This window comes from Echinops telfairi, unplaced genomic scaffold (genome assembly GCF_000313985.2).
Source record: "Echinops telfairi isolate 266 unplaced genomic scaffold, ASM31398v2 ScPeMD7_7457;HRSCAF=8495, whole genome shotgun sequence".
Classification (NCBI taxonomy): Eukaryota; Metazoa; Chordata; class Mammalia; order Afrosoricida; family Tenrecidae; genus Echinops; species Echinops telfairi.
Window position 1 is genome coordinate 13,046,102 of NW_022111357.1, and position 23,689 is coordinate 13,069,790.

Sequence of the window (23,689 nt, forward strand, 5' to 3'; positions counted from 1 at the left end):
TCTCCTCCTCCCCCGTCATCTGCTCCCATGAGCTCTGATCAGTCATGTCCCTCTCCCAGAGCTTCAGATTCAATGCCGTCCTTTGAAATAAATTCTTCTGGGGGAGCCCTCCTCTCTCTTTTAAGCCTAGCAGGATGACAAAACTGGCCAGTCCCCTTGTGAGGGCTCCATATATCTTATTTGCAGTCTCAGCCCCACAAACAGGACGCAGGTGAGATGTCCTACTCCTGTAAAGTGTACAGTCTCAGAACCCACAGCAGTTCTATCTGTCCAGTAGGGCTGCTGTGAGTCCGAGTGGACTCTATGGCAACAAGGGAGTGCGCTACCCGCTAAAGGTGCCCTGGTGTATTTGCATCATTAGTACCTGCCCACTCTCCTAGGTGAGCCAGAGTTCCCTGTTCCACTCTTCTCGCCCAGTCATGTGGCGGGAGTTACAAGACCCTCATTAGAGAGACCATCTGTACTTATAAAAGTGATCCGTCATGGGGCACACCATTCTTAGTGGCTGGTCTGCATCAGAACTGCCAGGCAGCTCCACCTGAGACCTGTTCAATACCAAGGAAGGGCCCTGGAACCTGCATTTTAATAAATTTTGGGGATAATATATATGCGTCCGAGAAGCAGCGTCACAGATCTCATGGGTGTGTTTCAGGTGGGACAGAACTGGGTTAGGATTCTAACTCCTCACGAGCTTCATACTCTGGGACAAAGCACGTAGGACTCTGAGCTTCAGTTTCCTTTAAAAAGAGAAAAACACCACAGAACCCTGGTGGCACAATGGTTAAATGCTCGGCTGCCAACCGGTTGGAGGTTTGAACTCACCAGGCTCCGCAGGAGAGCAGGCTGGCAAATCTGCACCTACAAAGATTTCAGCCCAGGAAACCCCATGGGGCAGTTCTGCTTCCTTTCAGGGCTTCTGCAAGTTAGGATCCACCGCAGAGCGACAACCTGAAATGAGCTCACCCTGTGGGGTGCTGGACGCACAGCTAACTCATCACCCACTGTAGGTGCCCAGCACCCGGTGGCAGCTCTTGCTGCAGTGATTGCTGTTTTCCTGCCGCCTCCCTTGGGCTTTTGCTTGGGGTGCATCATTGAAAAGGAGCGCCTAGCTAGTGTCTAGCTAATAGAAGTACATGGACGGGAAGGGGCTCAGCTCCCTGCCTGCCATTCTCCCATGCAGCAGGCAGTACAGGAGGAGCCCAGCCTGTTGTGAGGAGTGAAAACCTGCCGCTTCCCATGGCTCCTGCCTGGGGATGCTAAGCCTGGACGGGCTGTCAGAGCAAGAAAACCCGGCCCCTTGGGACCCTGTGGGGAGGCCAGCGTGGTGGGTTTTTCATGCATACAAGCTTGGTGTCTGAGACCAGAAGGTTAGGGCACCGAGTCCCTTTTACTGTCCTGCAGCGATGCCCCACAGCTGGTACAAGGGCTGGCTGAGGCACCGCCACTTCCTTAGACACGTTTCTTGGAGAAAGCTGAGGCTCAGTGGTTTTCTTCTTTAAGATGGGGTCTTAGAGTACCTACCTCAGTCGCTGCAGAGATGGCACCAGGAGTGCCTGCTGTGGTGTGTGGTAGAATCTGGGTGATGAGCCTAAACAGGGCAGGGGTGAGGCAAGAGGGCAGAAGCACTGCAGGGGACCAAACTCGGGCCCCACTGGCAGGGAGGCTTCTGAAGAAAGGAGAAAGGGAGAAGCAGGGCAGAGCGCCCGGGACTTTGGAGGCATTTTAGAGACCAGGCGCCTGGTGGCATAGTGGTTCTGAGTTGGGCTGCTAGCCACAAGGTCAACAGTTTGAAACCACCAGCCTCTCCTCCAGAGAAAGATGCGGCTTTCTACTCCCGTAAAGAGTCACAGTCTCAGAAACGCATAGGGGCAGTTCTACACCGTCCTACAGGTCACTATGAATCGTAAGCTACTCAATGGCCGTGAGTTCTGTTTTGGGTTTGGGTTTAGCTACCGACAGGTGGGAGAAAGGGTAAGATAGGTGAGACAAGGAAGGTAAACAAACACAAGCCAGATGACCCCCAGGCCTGACTGCCTCTCTGGGGAATGCGGACTTCAGCCAAAGAGCAGGAGGGGGCACTGAAGGGGACTATCCCATTTGTATTGGGGGCGCTGTGGAGAAGGGATGGCAGCAGAGAGGCCAAGTGGGAAGCTACTGAAGTAATCTAGGTGAGAGAGAACAGTGACCCAGCGAGGCTGGAGAGAAGTAGGTGGATTTGAGAGACGCCTGGGAGTTAGAATTGCAAAACCTAATTAAGGAGGGGAAGGAAAAGGAGGTGCCCAAGGGGACCCTAGGGTTTAGGTATGGGTGGCTGGGTAGAAGGAGTGCCCGCTCACAGATGGGACCAAAGAGGGAGGCATAGGTTTGGCAGGAAGGCCTGGGCGGCCTTTGGACGGCCGTGTGGGTCTGCAGCTCAAGAGAAAGAGAGCTGGAGAAGTTTTGGAGTGTCAGCACAGAGGTGGTAATTGAAGTCTTGGGACAGTTCTTGGCTCATTGTTTATTGGTTGCAGGTGTCTGGCTGTTAAATATTTTAGGAAGCTCTGCCCAGAAGTGCTCCAGATGGTTTAACCCATTAGCAGGGGCTCCAGCCGGCAGCACTTGGGACAGGGGTGCCTCCCAGGACACCAGCTCCTCTCTCTAGTGCCACCTCTTCTCTGCCTCATTGAGACTGCGTGGACCAACTCTGAGCTTCACACACAAAGGGTTTGAGGGTAGAAGAAAGCCCTCGGGGACAAAAGAAAACAACTTTCTGAGTGGGCTGTGCAAGAGGGGCTGGGCTCCCACCACTTGCAGGAGGGTACACGCAGAGTCCAGGAGGTCCTGCGTGGATTCCACCGTCAGCTGGTTGGGCCGGAGAGTCGTTCAGGCCTCTTCCGATATGGTGGCGCTCACCCTGGGTCCAGTGCCGCGGTGGAAAATAATAAGATCTGAATTACACAGACCCTGCTTGGAGTTCCAAGGCGCCCACGCTGCTAATGCGTGATAAGTGTGATTCCGGCATCTGTAGAATGGGGGTGGAAAGCCCTGGCTCACAGCACTAAGGACAATGAGCCAGTTGTGTTGAAACACTCAGAAGAATCTCAATAGACATTGCTGGCCCGTCCCCCCCCCCCAAAGCATATTGAACGGAGCTGGTTTGTAATCAGTTAAAGGATGGCTATTGTTAGGGGCCCTTGAGCTTCTGTGGACGCAGCCACCCCAAGTGACAGAGTAGAACTGCCTCCTCGAGTTTTCCAGGCTGTGAACTGCCATCACCAGGCCTTGCTCCCCCGGTACCACGAGGGGAGGGCCATTCACATCGCCATCCTTTCCGTTACCAGCCGTGGGCTTAACCGCTGAGCCACCAGGGTCCTTGCTGAACACCTAGCGATGGTTTCTCTGCAGTGCTTGGAAAATCAGGGTGACTGGGCTGTTGCTGCCACCACCACCCCCAGCCTCACCCTTGTCGCCCTCCTGTGGTTATCAGCATGAAATACTTGTAGAAATAAAACTGCAAATGGTCGGCAGCGTGGAGTGGGATAGAGGAACGGTTCTGGTTGCTTACAACGTGCGAGCCCTGGGCACCGGACCGCCGGCACCCCAGGCTGCCTCCCCAGTGGGGCTCTGCCTGTCCCTTCGTGGGTGGCTCCGCCTCCTCGTCTCCTCCGTGTGCTAGCCATAAACCTGAGTCACTCTGTACACTTCCTTTTCCTCACTCCCCGCCGCCGCCTCTTCCTCAATCTAATTAGTCGCCAAGTCATGTCTAGTCTACCTCTGAAATAGCTTCAGGATTCATCCCCTTCTCCATCTCCACGTCTGCTGTCTGGTTTCAGCCCTGCCTGTCCGGCACCTGGGCTGCCGCCGCCCCCGCAGACCCCCGGCCTCCGCACGGCCTCTGGGTAATTTTCTAAACAGGGTTCTGAGCACGTACCTCCCCTATTGGGAACACTTCTATGGTGCTCTGTGTCCTCCGGCATAAAGCCCAAACTCTTCAGAGTGGTGTTCGTTTGTTCAAACATTGATGGGGGCTCGCAGGTGCCAAGCACAGTGCTGGGCCCAGGGGGCTGTGATGAATGAAGCCAGTGTCTTCCTCGGGCTCACTGTCAGGTGGAGGCGCTGGAGAGACAGACACTGAGAACTCACTCCCTGGCTCACCAGCCTGCTGTGGGCTTGGAAGGGGTGGTGGTGTTGTGTCTGGCTGAGGAATGTGGAGAGGGGCTTTCTGGGCTCACCCTGGGCCAGGCCCTTTAGTCCACTCCCTGCCACACTGTGCCCACTCAGTGGTCTTTGCCTTCAAGTCCCTCTGTCTGGATGCCCATGCCGCCTGCCTTTCGGGAAATGACTGCTGTGCCGCCAGGCCCAGCTCGTGTCACTGCCCCACCTTCTCCAGGAACCCCCTGTGGCCCCTGCATGCATTTGTTCATTTGACTGCTTGCTCATTAAGGAAACACTCTGTGAGCATGGTGGCATAGTGGTTACGAGTTGGGCTGCTAACCACAAGGTCAGCAGTTCGAAACCACCAGCTTCTCTGTGGGAGAACGATGAGGCTTGACACTTCAGAAGCCCACAGAGGCCGTTCTGCTGTCCTGTAGGTTCCCTGTGACGTCAAGCGTCATCAAGCATGATTCGGTTTTTCTTGTGGCTCCTCAAGGGCAGGCTCCCACTGAGGTCTGCTCTTGTTTTTTAACTTTTTACAATCAACGATTCAAAATGAGTATCTTGTTTCAACTTGTCCAGGTACCACCACTTCCGCCTTCTCTGTGTTTCCTGTTTCTCTTTCTTGCCCGGACCCCACTTGCCTTGCACACCCAGGCTTAATGCAGAGCCTGGCTCAGGACTGTCAGCTCTGTAACTGCTTACTGAGTGAAGTCACTTAGCAGCGAGTACCTCGGCGCCTTCATCTGAAAAATGGGCCCACTGGGCTTGTTAGCAGCATTGGGCAGTCTTGCCTGTGGGTGTGAACGTGCTCTGTAAAATGTGCCCTAGGGGCTCTAACTCAGCCAGACTGTGCCAGACCCAGCAGGTCCCCAGAACGTGGCTGTGCCGGGTGCTACGCTGGTGGGAGGGCCACCATGCCTCCAGTGCCCTCGGCCTGGCCTGGGCTTGGAATGTTGACTGGAGCAGCTGCTTCCGGGTCTGGTGTGCAGCTTGTACTCTGGGTGTGCCCTGCCCTGCAGAGGCCCCACCTCTCCCCTCCCCTGCACTGGAACTCAGCCCTAGAGCAGGAGGCAGTAGGGAGTCATTATAGAGGCTGGGTGCCAGTGGGGTCTTGCCCCATCATGGCCTCCAGTTCACAGTGTGACCTGGACTCCCTTCTCTGGGCCTTAGTTTCCCCATCTGTGAAATGAGGAGGTTAGGTGACTAGGAGGTTAGGTCCACCTGAGATCCTTTACCCACACACCTCCACAAACATCTGTGACAGAAACCCGCCCTGATGCCACCTCTTCCCTGCGCAGCCCCACGCCCACCCGTCTGTATCCATTGCAAAAACCAGTGTCTTGGGCAGTGTGCTGATGCTGCAGCGCAGTGTCCAGGCTTCTCCTGTATCTGAGAGCTCCTTCTGGGCGGCATGCTACTGGATCCCCCCTTCACCCCAAGAGGTTCCCTGGCCTGGGGCCTCCGATCATCGGTCATCTGAGCACACAGCTAACAGTAGTCGCTCAGTTTACTGCCGGTTTGCTTTATGCCTGCCCTTTTCTTACCATCGTGGCATTCAGATTGTCCTCTGAGTCACTGCTAGGGTTTTGCAGAGTCCTGGCGGGGGGGTTGGGGGGGGGCCCTCAGGATTCTACTATCTCTTATCTTTGTGCGTTGTATTTATCCTATCAAAAGGATTCTTTGGCTAAGAATTAAATTAAGCCAAGTCTGCTGCACGCATTTCTTAGATTCCGTAGAACAAGCCTACCCCGAGAAGGGACTATGATGTTTTCCTTGTGGGGAAATGGCTTCAGAGAGATTAAGCCAGGGCCCGGCCCACAGCTGGTTTTGAACCGAGATCTCATTGTGATTTCATAGTCTCTGAAGGAGTCTTGCCGGGAACCGTGGGCTTGCCTTTCACTGAAGTGTGAACTTGGCCTTAGCCTTGAGGTTAACTGTTCCCAAAGAAGCTATCGACTAGGAGAAGAGGGCCCATATCAGCTGCTGGTGTGCCTGGCAGCTTGTTCAGGAAGACATCTGGCAGGTGCTGCCTCAGAGCCGGGCCCGCTGCTTGCTGGGAGCCCTGATCACAGGCTGGTGGGAGGGGCTGCCCTCTGCAGGGCCCGGACTGGCCACTCTGAGCTTCAGGGATGCCTGGCTCACAGGGGTGTCATAGGGAGCTCAGAGAGGAATGCCCCCCACGTATGCTCTGCTGTACAAATGCCAGCCCCGCCCCCCCCCGCCCGGCAGTGTGTGGGACTGCCCTGACCCGGGATGGTCACTGACGGCTACTGTGTACTGCCAGGGCCTGTGTTAAAATGCTTCATTCACATCACCATGTGGCAGCTGAGCCTGGGAGGGGGGGTGACCACTCACATCCTACAGCAGAAGGGACTGAGGGAGGCAGGGAAAGCCCGGTTCAGGAGCAGCAGAACTTGCACTGGGCCAGTTAGCCACCAAGCTGCGGTTGTGTTGAGGCTCCGCCCCACAGAGCAGAGTGGGTGAGCCGCGTGCACTGTACCTGGCAGGCAGGTCCATGTGTTCTGGGTGGGTCCAGGATGGGCTGCGATCGCACAGGTGAGGGTCAGGGCCATGTGGCTCCTGCTGCTGAGCCGGGCCCCAGGGTGAGATCTCGCCATCCTCTGCTTTCCTTTGCCCGCTCGCTCATAGGAAAGTGAGTACGTACTGAGCAGTTCTTGAGGTGCTGGCGAGGTCATGTGGCCCCTTCATGTCCAGCAAGTAGCCCTCTAGCTCTGGCTCGGCAGATCCTGGCCAGTGTGGCCGTGGGTCAGTCCGATGGATTCCAGAAGCCTCAAGTTCCCTGCCTCCAGGCTCCCAGGAAAGGGTGGCAGGGTGGTGCATTGTGACTGGAGTGCCCCACTGTAGGCCAGGTCTGGCCCTCGTTCTCACAGATCTTGCTTTTTCTGCAGGGCTGCCCAGGAGCTGCAGGGCAAGCACCCGGAGCCCCTCCGGGTAGCTACTACCCTGGGGCCCCCCATGGCGGGGGCCAGTATGGAAGCGGAGTACCCCCTGGCGGTGGCGGTTTCGGGGGCCCTGCCCCTGGAGGGCCTTATGGACCACCATCTAGTGGCGGACCCTATGGTCACCCCAACCCTGGTGGACTTCCCTCTGGAATGCCAGGAGGACCATATGGCGGTGCGGCCCCGGGGAGCCCCTATGGTCAGCCGCCTCCAAACGCCTACAGTGCCCAGCAGCCCAGGCCTTATGGGCAGGGCCCGCCTCCAGGTGAGTAGTCATCTTAGACTGGGCGCTCCTCTGACCTGGTCCTGAGTGACCCGGAGCCTCCAGTGGTCTGCCTGGGTGTGCAGGTAGCCTGACCTCAGCCACCGTGGTACCTGGTATCAGCCTTAGCTGGCCAGTCAGCAGATGGAGATGTCTGTCAGTGTGCTACAAGCCTAGTCCCCTTGCCTGACCTCAGTGCTTGCACATCCGGCTGCTACACTTCTGCTCCCTGTGCCGCATTGTTCTGGGACCCACAGGGGAGAGGACGAGAGCTGGCAGGAGAGCCAGGGAGCATGTCACCCTGACGCGTCTGCTCTCGAGTGCTGTCCTGTGCAGAGCACGCCCCTGGCTGTACCTGACGTCCACACGGTGGGAGTATACGCCCCTCGAGGAGGGGGCTCGGCAAGCCACCCTGGGGAGAAGGAGTGTAGTGCTCTGACAGGGAAGTGGGGTTAGCAGAAGTACAAGCCACCATAGGGAGCAGGCCCAGGCCTGGGTGAGGAGATGGCATTTGACTGCATTTAGAAGGTGGGAGAGTCTAGTTGTTGAGATCTTTAGTGGCCTTGAAGAGAGAAGAGTTTACAAAAGCCAGCGGCCTTTCTCATCAGAGCCCAGCGCTTCCGGCTGTCTGCTCTCAGCTCAGCAGTGTCTGTCTCGGTGGGCTTCTGCACCACAGGAGGTCACTGCCGAGGATGGGACCCCGACGGTGCGGCTTGTCCCTCCAGGGCTGGAGGCAGAAGTCACCTCTGTGGCTGCTTGCCCTGGACAACAGCGTCCTCCCACCTGGCTGCTGCTGCAGCTGGTAGCACTCGGCGCCGTCCCGCTTACGGCGGGACCGAGGGATCTCCTGCATCGGCGCCTGCGCCCAGGCCCACGGCACCCAGGATGTAGAGTTTGAGACAGGCTCGCCCTTCTTCCTTCCCGCCTGAAAGCCACGAAAGGCGCCCCACTGCCTGCAGGGACAAGCCTAAGACATTTGAGCCCAGAGGCCAGTTCCAGACCCCTCCCCTGTCCCCCTCCTCCCTTCCCTGGAGGGCTCTGAGCACCCCCCCAGACCTCCCCACCCCTCCACCCCGCCTTTACCATGGGCCTCCCTTGTCTGGCTCTAAAGGAAGCCCCCCTCCTCTGTGGAAACTTTATGGCCAACAGAGCTCTCTCTCGCTGGTCTGTCTTGTAATCATCATCACAGCCCAGGGCCGTGGCTCACTCTAGGACGGGACCTGCTACTCAGGACAGGACAGGGTGGGCCGAAGGTCACAGGAGCTGGCGAACACCAGAGCCAGGATCCGCTGCTTTGATTCCAAAGTGTGAGCTTGTCATGTGTACACAAACCACACACATTACAGAGCGTCCCCTGCATAGGGGGCTGTGGGTGCCGCTCCCCGAGGACACAGCTGCTGTCCAAGGACAATGGGTACCTGGCAGTGTGCTTTGGAAAGGAAACAGCCTTGAAAACCCAGTGGAGCGGAGTTCTGCTCTGCCATGTGGGGCTGCCAGGAGTTGGCATCGATTGGTTGGCAACTTCCAAGAGCAGCAGCAATCAGCAGGACTTGTCTGCTCAGGGAGCAGACTCATTTGCTGAAAGGACATGAGCCCCACAGGAAGCAGGTCGTAGGTGCATTTGTGAGGTGGGGAGGCCTGGAGAGGCCTGCCCTTCCAGTGTCTCTGAGCACCTCCCCTGGCCCTCCGCCCTGGCCTGACTACCTGGTGTGCACCTCTTCTCCAGGTGGGGCTCCACCCAATGTGGATCCTGAGGCCTACTCCTGGTTCCAGTCGGTGGATGCAGACCACAGCGGCTACATCTCCATCAAGGAGCTGAAGCAGGCGCTGGTCAACTCCAACTGGTCCTCGTTCAATGATGAGACCTGCCTCATGATGATAAGTGAGTCCCAGTCCTACCATGATGGCCCAGACGGGGCAGAGCCCCCGGAGGGCTGGCTCAGGTCAGGGTGCCTTTGACTGGGAGGGTTTCAGAGAAGAAACTGTGCTCAAGGTGAGAGTCCCTTAGGCTTTTCTCAAGTTCTAGGCCGTATTGGGCCATAGACTCCATTTCCCATTCAGCAAAATGGGACGCCCTGCCCAAAAGGAGATGGTTGAGATAGATGAGGGGCTTGGTCCCTAGTTAACAAGCATGCAGAGAGAACTCTGGGTACAGCTCTGGATGGGGTGGAGCTGGAGGGTGGCTGAGGTGAGGGGTGCTATACGTGGTGAGGGTCTATATTAGGTGTAGGGGAAGCTATCTCCCCCGCCTCTCTCCTCAGATATGTTTGACAAGACCAAGTCGGGCCGCATCGACATCTACGGTTTCTCAGCCCTGTGGAAGTTCATCCAGCAGTGGAAAAGCCTCTTCCAGCAGTATGACCGCGACCGCTCAGGCTCCATCAGCTACTCGGAGCTGCAGCAGGGTGAGGGCTGCCATGGTCGGCGCACATGGGCAGAGTGGATTAGACTCCCACTCTTGAGACAAGGCCTGGGGTGTCTCTCGTCTCTACTCCCAAGTGGCTGGGACGTGAGCTAGCTGTGAGCTTGAGCCAAAATCCAGGGAAAGGAAACTCCAGGCTTCAGAATTCGGGCTGAACCCCTAGGTGACGTGACTCTCAGAGTGCTAGGTGAGACCACCCCAGCCAGCAGGGAGCCTTAGGGACAGACACTTGGTCCCTCGGGTCCCTTGAGGCCAGCCTGTGTGGCTTGTGGGGTGCTTTCCTCTCCAGTTTCCATGGGGAGTGGACCGAGCCCTGCCACAGGGCCTGGGTAGGTGGGCTTTTGTTCCGGCTCTGCTACATGGTGTGCTCCTTTGCTACTCTGGGAGCCGGGCCACTGGAAACAGTTGCTGTTGGACAGATGTGCCCAGGCTACGTCTCTGGCTTAGAGTCTGGTCTGGGACTGGATCCTGCAGCCTGGGCTCGGGCCAGTGTTGAGTAAGACAGAAATGTGAGCTCCTGACTGGGAGCCTTGGCTCCTCAGGCGGGAGTAGCCTGCAGCTTCCTGGGGACCCCACACCTAGCCCAGGCTGGATTCCCACCCAACTGAGGGGCCCCAGGCTGGTGCTGAGCCCACCATGTCCATCCACCCCTGGCTGAAAGGAGAGGAAATGACCTTTTCTGATGACCTCCACTTTGCCGGGTCCGAGTAAGCAATGCCCTAAAACCGATGTTTATTGATTGCATACTATGCCAGCCTCTCCAAGTACATTTTTCATGGTATATCATCGGTTCTCTAACTTATCTGACCTACCGCCCTGTTTTTAGGGAAAACATGCTTAAATGTATAGCCTATAATCCAGTCTACAGTGTAGGCATTTGCTTTTGCAGCCCCCTGGATCACTCCAGGGAACGGGCTTGCCCATTTTGGGAAACACCTTGTATTTCCATATGATTTCTGACTCCCTGTCTCTCAGGGAGATTCCTCATCATCCTCTTATGATCGAGGGGGACCTGCCCAAAGGCCCACAAGTCGTGTGGGCTGAGATGTAATCTGGGCAGGCCACATCGGTAGAGAAGCAGCCTGGGGAGGAGGTCAGGCAGCAGAGAGCCGGGAGGATTGAATATTTCCAACCGTCCCATTGCTGAGGGCTGCTTATGTGCCAGGTGCTTTCTACTGTCGTCTCGTGTAACTCTGACTCAGTCCTCCAGTGTGTTTACAGGAGACCCGACTAGACTGCAGGACAGGGGTAACCTCACCCCGCCATGCCGAACTGCCCCTGGTCTCATAGTAGGCACGGAGGGGAGGGGCCTCAGGCTGCCCCCACGATGCAGCTGAGCCAGAGGGAGCAAGGAGAGACCAGTGTCACCTGGGACCCCACGAGCCCCTGACTGATGGGAGGGAGGGGAAATTTGGAGAAAGGAAATTTGGAGAAAAGATGGAGCCCTTGATGTGTGCCTGACACTGTGGTCAGAGCCTAGGGGCCTCTGTCCTCTGCGTGCACCTGTATGCATCCTCCACGGCCCTTGGCCTACTGTGCTCGGGGGATGTGCTCATGACGTGTTTCTGTGTCCACTTCGTGTGCCCCTCCTCTACAGCTCTGTCCCAGATGGGCTACAATCTGAGCCCCCAGTTCAGCCAACTCCTGGTCTCCCGCTACTGCCCGCACTCTGCCAATCCCTCCATGCAGCTGGACCGCTTCATCCAGGTGTGCACCCAGCTGCAGGTGCTGACCGAAGCCTTCAGGGAGAAAGACACCGCCGTCCAGGGCAGCATTCGGCTCAGCTTCGAGGACTTCGTCACCATGACAGCCTCTCGGATGCTCTGACCCCGCCCATCTCCAGAGTGGCCCTTTCTGGGCCCCTTAGAGTGGGAGGGCCATGTGGGCCTCCCCTTCTCCTGCCCTTCCTAGCAAAACCTTCTCCCTGGACTTCTACAGCACGCTTCCCACGAGGGCGGGGGCTCCTGCATCAGAGCCACCAAACAGGTGGGGCCAGGCATGGGGAAGTACTAGGCAGTGGATGTCCTGACAGCCCCAGGCACCAGAGTCACCAGCCGTGGCCAAGGATTTAGGGTCCAGTCAGCTGGGCCCTGCCTATACTCTAGCACTCCCTCCTCTGTCCTGACACCAGTGGGAAGCCCTTGCCAGCAGGTGCACTCTCTCACCTGTGTGTCTTCCCTGCTGAGCCCCGTGTCTGCAAAGTGGGATCTGACCGAGCCTGAGAGAGAGCTGCCTGCCCCCGGCATGTTTACACTTAGCCCCCCACCCCGTGCTGCGCCCCCTCACCCCTCCACCCTGGTGCGTCCCAGGGGGGACCTTCCAGCTGCCTGGAGGGACTTGGGCCAGGCTGCCATGCTCCCATCTTGGAGTCCCACTTGCCTGCCATGCTTGGCTGACAGTTGCCACCTCCCACAGCCAAGGTGTGGGGGGGTATTTTGTTTATCCACTTGTCAGGGTTTGTTTTGTGTTATATCTGGGGCCAAACGTCCAATGAAAGTGTGAGCTTCAATAAAAGAACGAGGAGGAGTGGTGTCTAAGTTTTCCCACCCTCTGCTCTTGGTTTCTGCACGTCCTCTTCCACTGGGTGTGAATCAAATCCTGGTCTAAAGAGGGCTGCCCTTGTTCGCCCTGGGGGTGAGTGGTTAGCGTTGGCCTCTGAGCTGCATGGTTGGCAGGTCCAAATCACCAACAGTTACATGGGGGAGAGACTGGGCTTTCTACTCCTGTCAACCATTACCGTCTCGGAAACCCACAGGGGGCGCTATGGGGCAACACTGACTCCACAGCAGTGAGCATGTTTGCCCGAGTGAAGTTGAAGTACAGGGCAGCAGGCTGGCCTGTTGGCCTGCCAGGTTCAGCTCAGTCCACCCTGCAGGGGCAGGAGGGTGGAGACACATGAGCCACCACCCCATACTTTTCACTTCCTGCCCTTTTCGTTAACTCAGGCCCCGGTTTCACCTCGGACAGAGCACGGTGATTAAGTTGTAACTTTCCTCTCGTCTTTATTAAGCACAGATAGGTCCTTGCCAGTTGGAGCTTCAGATCCCTTCTACCCTGGAGTCTCTAGAGCTCGCTGACATCATTGCCATCAAAAGCTGAGACCCCAGGCATTCTAGTTTGCCTGGGGGGCCTGCTGGGGATGATGTGATGATCCTTTGGCTCGCTGAGATGAAGATAAGCGCTTGAGCCCCCCCCCCCGCCCCCCTGAGTGGCTGGGGGCACCCAGGGCTGTTGAGCAGCTAGGGGAGGCGCAGCAGGTATTTGGGGCTCAGCAACCGCTGCAGCCCTGCTTACTGGGGCTCCAGGTCCCTTTGACCAGCCTCAGACCCAGCTGGGCTCTCCCTGGCACCCTGGGGGTCCAGCCCCTGCTTGCCACCCACCAGTGACAGAGAACTCGGTGCCGTTCCTGGCAGCCCATTTCCCTGTGGCTGCAGAGCTGTGTTTCCTGGTGTGGATTCTAAATCCAGCCGCTTTGAAACTACCACCCATTGCCTCTGGTTTTCTCCCCAGGCCACCCAGCATGTTGGAGGGTTTCAGAGAGCTCGTGGGAAAGTTCCCTGATCTTTGTGATTCCATTTTCCCACAGACTTGTTTGCAGCCCCCTCGTTCCTCATCACACCTGGAGACTGCTCCCACACTTCCCCTAGCTCCGCCACCCATCTGCTGGCCCTTTAAGAACCTCTTCACTGAGCAAGGCTTCAGTCCCCCTTGGCCACTTAGCCACTGCCCCGGAATTGCCTCAGATCCTGAGTCCCTAAAGTGGAGGCCTATGGTCGGCTGGTGCTGGGTCCAACCAGCAGACTATCTAGAACTGCAGCCATGAGTAGGTGCTTCGGTTGCCTCCGAGCCCAGCACCCACGGGAGTTCCCTCTTTAAAGGAGGCCACACTGGGGCTGAGGAGCCCAGGACTTGCGGGCATGGTTGCTTCTGAGCTTGGAGGCCAGCCCTACATCAGGCCCACACTGCCCCTCTCAGTCTGATGACATACAGCCTTTACAGAGGCATTGGGCCCTCAGGCCAACGGGAACTCGGAGTGGGCAGGGCCATGGCAGGTGGCCTCTAGGGAGGGGAGCTGGGCTGTTGTGTCATCTGGAGGGGGTGGGGGGAAGGATCAATGTGTGACACAGACCACACCTCCACATGTGGTGGGAATGGGTGCCCCCTGGGCAGAATAGTGCCCTGGCCACGCCTTCTTAGCAGGTGAGGTTGGGGGCAGCTCGTGGCTCCAGCAATCAAGCACAGCAGACCAGGCAGTGCCCGAGGCTGGCCTGGCTCCACTCTGCAGACAGCGCTGGCCTGCTCTGGGCCTCCAGCAGCCCTCTAATTGTGCGGGTGGCAGACAGAGCACGTCCGGCCAAGTGCGCCTCTCTCTCTCTCCTGGGAGCTCACAGGAAATAAATGCAAGCCTTGACTTCTAAGAGGTGAAGAAAACAGTCATCAGGTTGGTAACCCCGCTGTCTACTCACCTCCCTCCCCCAGCCCCAACTTACCATGCAGGGCATCAGGCCAGGGGGCTCGAGGTCCTGGGCCCAGCGGAGCCAGACTCTGAGGCCAGTGGGGTCCCAGGGCAGGGGCAGGCAGGTGGGTGGTCAGCAGAGGAAGCTGTTGGGGCGCCTTCTCATCTCTTTCCCTCCCCCCAGCTGCTGGCCTGCCTGTGCTCCCAGCCGCAGCAGCTCAGATGCCGGTAGCGACAAGGAAAGGGAGCAGCGAGTGCCTGGCTCTTAGTGACAGCTGCTTCGGGCTGCTCCCTCCTCGCCAAATGGCCACATGGAGAACGTTTTGTCAGCCTCTCAAAGCCCACAGGGTGCAGCCGAGGTTTGAGGTGCGGTGCCCCCAGGGGGCCTGTTAAGGCAGGGCTGATCAGGAGAGGGCTGGGGCCACATTTATACAGGAAGAGGCTGTCCTGGTGCAGCTCTGGGGACTGGGGCACTAGGGAGCCATCTGGCCAGATGGAAATGCCTGCGGGGCTGGGGGTGAGGGAGCTTTGGGGCCCGACTCCAGGGAAGGTGGGGATGGGGTTGGAGTAGGCAGGCCAAAGTTCTAGAAAGATGACATGAGTACAGCATAATGTGGGGTCTGGCCCCGGGGGAGGAACCCATGACAGTCATGTCCACGGTTGAGAAAGAGCTCGGATCCTCACACCAACCCTGCTCTGGGGGCAGCAGCTCAGAGGAGGGACGTGACTGCCCAGAGTCAGGCCTGAGCCTGGCAGGCCCCCACCTCACCTAGCCCTGCCACCAGGCTGGAGGCAGACCCCTGGGGCCCAGAGAGGAGGCCACACCTGCCAGAGCCCCCAGCCCAGCCTCCTCTCAGGGGAGCACCGTGGTGACGCTGGTGAGCACCACGTGCTCCGAGACTTTGGAGACCGAGCAGCGGCTCTGTGAGGACAAGGACTTGTGCCTGGCGGAGGAGCGGGGGCTGGGAGCCTTCGGAGAGCCGCAGGGACCCAGGCCCGGCAGGCAGCAGGAGAAGGCGGCCTTAAACTGCTCCCGGAACTTGCCTTGGTTGAGAGACAGAAGACAGGGCCGTGAGGAGAGACACGGGCCCTAGTGTCTCGGGACCCGCAAACATCAAGCTGCTGGTGAGGAGGGTCAGGGTGGCAGAGCCTAGGTGGAGACCCGCCCCAAGGCAACCTCACTGCCCCGGAGCAAGTGTTGGCAGAGGCCTCTGAGCAGGCTCTCAGAGAGAAATGCAATTCTCATCTGATTCTGCGACCGGGCTTTGGCTCAGAGTCTGGCTCCAAACACGGTTCCTAGCTCAGGGCCTCCCATGTCCCCTGCCCTCCTTGGCATGTCTGTGGGACAGCTCAGGGCTTCCCCACCTCCTGCTCACAGTGTTCACACTGCCAGGTACGGGGCTGGGTGGCTATCACCCTGGCAGGCTGGAGTTCTCCATCCTCACTTCACCCCACCAGAAGTTGGTTCCAGTTCCCAAGCCCTTGACCTTCAAGAGGAGGGTCCACCCTGTTCTGAAATTGACACCTCTGTGCCTATTTCCTTACCCACAAGCCTCCTGGGTGCCCATCATCAGGCACAGCACATAGCAGGCAACACAAGGGGCGTGCTGGCATTCTCTCTGCTGGGAAGACATCTCTGCTGAGGTGGATGCCAGCCCGCCAGCCTTTGCGGAGTCCCGTTGCAGGTTATGAGATTAACTCTGGCCACTTCTCTAGCCTTCTGACCTTTTGTCAAGGCTGGACTGTTTGTGTCAAGCCCTGAATAGTCCTCTGGACCCTCCCTTTAGAAGCCCAGCCCCAAGGCAGCGTGCTGGGAGTCATGCAGCTGCTGAGCCCCGTGTCTGGGGGACAGGCTGGGGCATTACTACCCTGAGGGGGGGAGGAGAGGGTGCAGAGGGGAGCGGAGGCCTGCGGGTGTGAGGAGAGGGCCAGTGCTGAGGTGGTGGACCCTGGGGCTATCTCCAAGAGTCTGGCCACTCTGCCAGCGCACGTCTAGATGGGCTGCCTCTGCTGGCATCCCCTCACCTTCAAGGCTGAGTCCTGGCTGCTGGGCAGCTGTCCCTGGCTACCCCTATAGGGATGTGATCTGTCTCAGACCAGGACACCAAGTCGGCCTGGTGAATGGGGGTCCCCTAGAGCAGGAGCTTAGTCCCCAGGTGGGAGCAGATCTATCCTCCCTCTGCCCCACCCCTCATTTGTACCCAGGATGGGCCTGGGGAGATGGTTGGCACCCAGTCCACTCACCACTGAGGAAGTTGTAGATGATGGGGTTGGCAGCACTGTTGGCATACACCAGCCAGTGCGAGAAGGTGAAGCAGGCATAGACGGCCTCTCGGTCGCTGGCTTGGCGGAACATCCCAAACACCCTAGGGCCAAGGTTAAGGGGTGCATGGGGAAGGGAGGGAGGGGCATGGCTTGTAGACTGCAAAGTATAATAGAGCCCCTGTCCCACCTCCATCCTCAGGTGGCCCTTTCTCAGGCTCTGGCCCACTGTTTGCTGTTCTCGGGCTTGGTGAGCAGTGTGAGCATGGGTGGTCCTGGGGGGAGGGGCCAGGGCATGTCTGCACAGTCCCCCGAGCGTCTCCATCCACTCGTTCATCCACCCTCCCAGCAACCTGACAGGTGCAGAGATCATCCACTTTTCAGACAAGGAAACCCAGCTCAGAGACCTCAACATGCCCTGAGCATGGCCAAGCGCACACCCAGGCTGAGACTGTCACATATCCAATCACCTGTGTTCTTTCCCTAGCACCCTGTGTGCTGTGCCCCGGGCAGGTCACCTCTCTGGGCCTCCTTAAGATAAGTGATGTGGGAGTGTGTCACAGAGCAGGCTCAATGCTACTGGACAGGCCCTGGGGTCCTGGACAGGTCCTGTGCTGAGAACCAGTGGGGCCAGTCTCAGTGTTCATACATACCCTCATGTTCCCAACCAAGCGCACTACCATCAAGTCCACTCTGACCAGGGCAGAGGAAGAACTGACACTTTACATCTTTATGGGAGAAGACAGCCTCATCTTTCTCCCTTGGAATGACTGGTGGATTAGAACTGCTCACCTTGTGGTTAGCAGCCTGACACATAACCCCTACACTTGATCTTAGCCACAGGGCCGAGAAGCGATACACATAACCCCTTATACCACCAAGGCTCCTCTGTTCCTAGAATGTGCCAAACTCCTGCCTCGAGATCTCTGCCCTTCTGTTCCCTTTGTCTAGAATGCTGCTCCAGATGTCTGCAGGGCTTGGCTCGTCACTCCCTTCAAGCCTTTGCTCAAACGGTACCTTCTCTGAGAGGCCCCCTTTCAAAACCAGAACCCATTCCATCTAAAACTGGGGTCTCCGGGCGGTGAAAAATGCTCAGCTGCTCACTGACAGGTTGGAGGTCCAAGTCCACCATCTAATTCTGTCATCTCTGCCATCAACACTCTCTGGAGCGTTCCTGGAGTCACGCACAAGTGGAGTGGACGCAACGGCAGCTGGTTTTTAATGGTTCTCTGAAACCAAGAGCCAAACCCAACCCAGTCTGCCACGTCCGCTTCACTAGCCCCACTGTCTTTTCTTCAAGCAAGTTTTCACGGCCTTCCATTATAGTGTGTGTGTGTGTGCTTTTCTACTCATGTCTTCTCACTTCGGGTTGCTAACCAAAAGATCAGCGGTTCGAAACCACCAGAAGAAAGATGAGGCTTTCGGCTCCTGTCAAGTTGGACAGCCCCAGAAATCTGTGGCAGCAGTTCTACTCTGTCCTCAAGGTCGATAAGAGCCGGAATGCACTTGAAGGCGAGGAGCTTGGTTTGCGGGTCTCCCGATCATGACCCTCCCCAAAGGCAGGGGCTCTTGTTCGCCCCTGTGTTCTCCGCCCACCAGAAGCTGATGACTGAGTTGAGGGAGGCATTTTCATAACCGCCCTAGGAGTCAAGTGCTCCTTCCTCTGAGCCCCGAGCCCTCCCCTCGTGCCTCACCTCTTGAGGACGTTGAGGATGCTCATGGGCAGGTAGCAGAGCGCAAAGACCAGAAGCACCACCATCAGCATCTTGGCCGTCTTCCTCCGTGCACGCATCTGCTTCACCTCGGCCAAGAAGGCGCGGGCCCGGGGCGCGGGCTCTGAGCTCAGGCCCTGGCCATGCTCCCCAAGCTGGTCTGAGGGCCGCTTCCAATTCCTCACCAGGGCAGAGGTGGTGCCCGGGATCTGTCCAGCAGACAGACACAGCAGCGCGGTGGGTGGCAGGAAGGGGATAAAGGGAAGGAGACTCTCTTGCTGGGCCCTGTGCTTGACCAAGGAGCCCTGGTGGCTCCATGGTGAAGTGCTGGACTCAGCCACAAGGTTGGCATTTTGAACCGACCAGCTGTTGCATGGCAGAAAGACGTGGCAATCGTTTACAGCTTCGGAAACACAACAGGACATTTCTCCTCCTCTATTGGGTCCTGGTGAGTTGGCATTGACTCAACAGAGATGGGCTTTTCGGGGGGTTTGGCTCCGGTTTGAACTGTGGGATAAAGTAGGGGTGAGAAGGCAACAGCCCTTATAGGAAAACCCAGCTGCTGTTAATTCCAATTCATAGTGGCCCACAGGATAAAGTAGAACTGCCCCATAGGGTTGCCAAGTGGGGGGCTCCCCTGACAACGTGGGAGCCAGAAGCCGAGGGCATCATCACTGTGCCACCAGGCCTCCTCTTGCACTGGGAAGAGAGCTGAAGATAAGACTGATGCTTACTCTGGACTGGAGGGTCAACAAGGGATGTATACTCTCCAAGAGCTCCGTAGGAAACCACGTGTGAGCACTGCCAGGAAGGTATCATTGGTTCTCAGTTCTAGATGCAGCGACTGAGACGCAGAAGGTCAGGGACCTGCCTAGGTCACACTGCTGATAAGAGGCAGCCTGTGGCAAGGGCTCGGGTCATAGCCCGAAGCATGAACACCTTCTCAGCTCCCTTAAATCTCTGCTTTCATCTTTGGGGGCTGCAATAGAGACCAGCCTATGCCGGAGTATGGGAAGGCCTGGCCCTGGGGTGAGCAGGTGATGTCGTGGACCTCAGAGCACACGTCACTGATCTGTCATGGTCAGTGCATCTAAGTTTGGGAGGTCTGGGCTCCTGGATCAACCTCACTGCCATCCCGTAGACTCTGACTCATAGGAACCCTGCAGGGCAGAGTTTGGGTTTCAGATGGTTCTGAGGGTTTTACGTCTTGGTGCGAACAGCAGCCTCATCTTTCTCCCTCGGAGGGACTAATGGGCTTGAACCACTGACCTTGTGGTTAACAGCTCAATGTGTAGCCCACAACACCAGCAGAAAGCCTTGAAGCAACCACTTATACCCTCAAAGCCTCTCCCACCAAGCAACATCTAAATCACTCAGCAAGAGGGGACTGGGGCACTCGGGGTCCCAGGGCCAGCCAGCTCAGCTGTTCATGAGCTATGTGAATTTGGCTAGCACACTTTTTCTTTTCTGAGCCTCAGTTTCTCTGTCATCTGGGAAAGCAGCTGGCCAAGTCGGGGAGAGCAACTGGGGATAGTTGGTGGACTGCCCGGCTGGCCAGCCAGAGAGGGCATCCCTTGAAGGCAGGGCCTGGATCTGAGTCAGCATGCACCTCCATTACCCACCACCCGGCAGACTTTGCTGGTGTGTGTCAGTTCTCTTTGTGAGGTGGAAGCAGTATCCCAAGGGTTGAGCATTCCCTCTGGAGCCTGGTCATGTTCCAGCTGCATCCTCTGGCTGCCCGGGCCCTGAGCCAGGACTCATGCCCACTGGTACCAAGGGTTTCTGAGAAGCCCCTAACCCCATGAAAGTCAAACCTCTAGGGGTCCGATTTAGTGGTTACAGTAAAGGCTCTGGAATCAGCCATTGGCTCCAGCTGGTGGGTTTCCCTGACTCGGCACTTATATTCTGGGTAATGTTGCTTCTTTTGCTAGTTATGAAAATGGGACTGTGAGTGAGGCCCCCATTCCGGCCCGCCCCCCCCAGCCTAAGGCCAGTGCAAGGGCTTGATTTGGCTGTTATTCCTGCAGCACTTAATTGATCACTGGGCTCTCAGAGATCTCGGGGTTTCAAGCCCTGATCTTCTATTCACTTGCTGAATCTATTTGGGGAAGTTGCTTTTGTCTCCCCGAGTCTCAGTCTTCTCATATATTAAATGAAAATAATGATAGTATGGCAATAAGAAAAGGTACTTCCGAAGGTCCAAGTGCCAGCTGCAAGATGAGCTGAGAACAAATGGTGCAATAAATGGCAACTGTTAATATGATCAGGATTTGACTTACTGTCTGGCTCCCAGTCACGCACTAGAATTTTGGCCTGAAGATCCACATGTCCTTGGATCTTGCTTCCCTCTGACTATAGCCACGATGCTGTGTCCTGAGGGCAGGAGACAGTCTACTCCCTTAGCCCAGTGTCCACCATCCATCCCTTCAAAGCCAGACAGTGACATGAGAGTGGGTCTCACCTGGCGTCCCCAGAGCTTACGGAAGATCTGGAAGTAGGCCATGGCCATGAGGCCCAGTGGGGCCAGGTAGGTAACGATGAAGAAGCAGCTGTGGTAGATCTTGGGGTAGAGGTCGTCTGCAAAGACCAAGAAATGGGAGGCTTGGGGACAATCTCAGAGCCACCAGCCTGACTCAGTGAGCAATGCCACTCTTGGAGGGAGGGGGGGACTGGGGCCCCATACAGGCACCATGTCAGAGAGAGGTGCTGGAGTTGCTCAACCTGGGGTGTCCATCCTGGACGAACCCTTAGCAGCTGTCACCCAGGAGGCATGCACCCTGGAGCCCTGGCAGGTGCCTGCTCCTGAAATCCATTGTGGACATGGCCCAAGGTATCCTCTTGAGAGGTACCCACCCTGGGGCGCCCACCCAGGCAGGACCCACCTAGATGCCAGCTCTCGGGATTTGTGCCCCAGAGGCAGCCACCTCAGGAATGCCTGCCCAAGGCTCCCGTCATTACCTGCCCAGCGCTCGTCACAGACGGAGAAGAGCAGGGTGCGGTTGGCCAGCTCAGGCAGCACACTGCTGCACTCCATGACTGCAGCCTGGGGCACCATGATGGCCAGCGACACAGCCCAGATGCCCAGGATGGAGCCACGGGCGCGGCGGGCGGTGCTCTTGAACAGCAGTGGGTGGCAGATGGCATACCAGCGGTCCAGGGCAATGAAGCTGAGAGTCAACACTGCCACTGACACAGACACCGCCTGCCCCACAGGGACACAATGTCAGTCGCCTCCAGGGCACCCAGAGCCATGGGGGATGGGAGGGAGAGTCCTCACAGCCCGATCTATGGGGCAGCGGGGTCCTGGAGTGACTCCGTTTCCTAGCTGTGTGAATCGGAGCAAGTCACTCCCCCTCTCTGAGATTCAGCTGCAGATGGGAACCTGCCTGGCCCGGATCTTATGAGATCCGCTGACACCACCGGAAACCATGTATGGAAAAAGTCCAGCTTGAGAACTGGCACCTAGTCGGTGGCCTTCACATTTATAGAACTTACTATGCGCTCAAGCTTGACAACGGTTTTGAGGACGGTATAGGACCTGGCAGTGTTCTGTTTTGCTGCATCTAGGGCCCTTGTGGGTCAGAACCCCCTCCCCAGCCCCTAACAGCGGCATACCAGGCCCTCTGTGACCCTCACAGCGCCCCAAGGGGTAGGAATTCTTACGGATTAGCCTCAAGTTACAGTTGGGAAAACTGAGGCCCAGAGAAGTGAAGGAGCTCACCGGAGGCAAATTCTCAAGCCTGCATGTCTTTATTCCCGGGCACAGCAAAGTTAAAGAGCCACATGGAGAGTCTCAACATTGGGGAAATCCGGAGTGTCATCCTTCCCAGAGCGCTAAGAAAAATCTCATCTGGGAGCCAGAGACCACTTTAGGCCAGAGGGTGGGCATGGACTTCAGGGGTACCCTCTTACCTCTGGGACAGGGGCAGGGTCAAGTGATGTAACCGAGTAGCCAAATGACCTCTGGCCAGCCCTCTGCTGACACCACCAGCCCCAGCTGGGCTGGCCCCTCCCCCATTTCACGGCTACTATCACTGGCTGTTCCTTTGCTGGTCAGTTGATTCCAACGCACACCCCCTGCCCTCGGGTCCATCTGCCTCCCAGCCCCCCATAGGGCAGAGTGGAGCTGCCCCAGAGAGGTCGTTAGGGGAGCAGGTCACCAGAGCTTCTCTCCCTCAGAGCCACGGGATGGGTGGGAATCCAACAGCAGACCTGGGAGGATGGGCCCCTGAACGCATAACCAGTGCGCCTCCAGGACCCCTTCCAAACCCAGACTCCTGGCCACAAGTCAACTGTGACCGCGACAGGCCCTCCTCCGGACAGAGCAGAGCTGCCCCTGTGGTCTTGTGGGAGCGTAAACTTACACAGAAAGCCTCATCTTTCTTCTGCGCTTTCAAATTTGCTCTTTTGGGATTAGGGAGTCTGCCAAGCACGCGAGTGTGTGTGTGTGCACATGGGCATGTGTGCATGCTCACACACGTGTTTAGGTGTATGTGTGCGCGTGCACACGTGCATTTGCGACTGCAAGCCTGTGTCCTACTCCACTGTGTGCCTGTCCCCGGATGTGGCTGCTCACGTGTCCACACACAGCTGTACATGTGTCTGTGGGTGTGTCAGGAGAGAACAACTGTACGGATGCGTGGGGCTAGGTCTGCTCTCCAGGCCGCCTGTCTGGAAGGACTGAGGCCCGGTGAGGTGGAGGTGACAGCGCCGTGGTGAGGGGCGCCTGCGCAGAGCTCACCTGTAGATAGGGAATGACCTTGCAGAGGGCATGGCCGAAGAGCCAGGACTCCGTGATGTCCACCAGCAGGCTGGCTGGCAGGCAGATGGCCGTCACCAGCACGTCGGCCAGGGACAGGTTGACGATGAAGTAGTTGGTGACGGTTCGCATGTGGTGATTCCGCCACACTGCCAGGCAGACTGCAGAGCGGGGGTCTGTCAGAACCACCCCGACTCCAGCGCCCTTCCCCTCTCCAAGGGGCCCCAGGGGTCAGGAGAGGCCCGGGCCCCCTCCAGTCCCTAGGGGAAAGCCGCAGCCCCCCAGGGCTAGCCCGGGACCTACCCAGCATGTTGCCCACCAGGGCCACGAGGAACACAGCCACGTAGGCGGCGATGAGCACCCACTCGTACTGCTTGGGGTACAGATAATCGCGCCACAGGTAGCGCAGAAACTCGTCTTCGTAGTCGGGAGGTGCAGGGGAAGGCTCCCCGCTACTAGTGGGGACCCCTGTCTGGCCCCCCGGGGCGGCCGAGGGCTCCATCGGCTCAGGAGCTGCCACGGGGGTGGGGCATCCTGGGCTCTGCGGCGGGGAGGGGAGCCGGAGTCCAAGGCCAGGCTCGGGCCCCAGCCCCAAACCTGCGGACGGAAGGGAGGGAGGGGACTTGCAGGAGTGCACCCGGCGCTTGTGAGCAAGCTCCCTGGGAATCCTTGTGTGGGTGAAGGGTGAGCCCGGGATCGCTGGAGGGCTCCGGCTCCGT

General features: G+C 57.8%; 2 protein-coding genes across 2 annotated transcripts in view; one reads left to right on the forward strand and one right to left on the reverse strand.

The window, feature by feature from the left end:
- The window catches only part of PEF1 (penta-EF-hand domain containing 1), an 18,717-nt gene extending 6,399 nt beyond the window's left edge, over window positions 1-12,318 (forward strand). Inside the window, exons 2-5 of the mRNA XM_045298958.1 lie at window positions 7,047-7,362; window positions 9,086-9,241; window positions 9,621-9,764; window positions 11,379-12,318. Coding sequence (XP_045154893.1) covers window positions 7,047-7,362; window positions 9,086-9,241; window positions 9,621-9,764; window positions 11,379-11,608 — 846 coding nt within the window. The 3' untranslated portion in view covers window positions 11,609-12,318. The remainder of the gene's footprint in view (window positions 1-7,046; window positions 7,363-9,085; window positions 9,242-9,620; window positions 9,765-11,378) is intronic.
- A 2,772-nt stretch (window positions 12,319-15,090) lies between these two features.
- Window positions 15,091-23,472, reverse strand: HCRTR1 (hypocretin receptor 1). Its single transcript, XM_004705023.2, has 7 exons — window positions 23,274-23,472; window positions 22,953-23,131; window positions 21,170-21,413; window positions 20,673-20,788; window positions 18,194-18,420; window positions 16,482-16,603; window positions 15,091-15,281 (listed from the first exon to the last, which is right to left on the reverse strand). Exons 1-7 carry the CDS (start codon window positions 23,470-23,472, stop codon window positions 15,091-15,093), a joined length of 1,278 nt encoding a protein of 425 aa, XP_004705080.1.
- Between the last annotated feature and the right edge of the window lie 217 nt (window positions 23,473-23,689).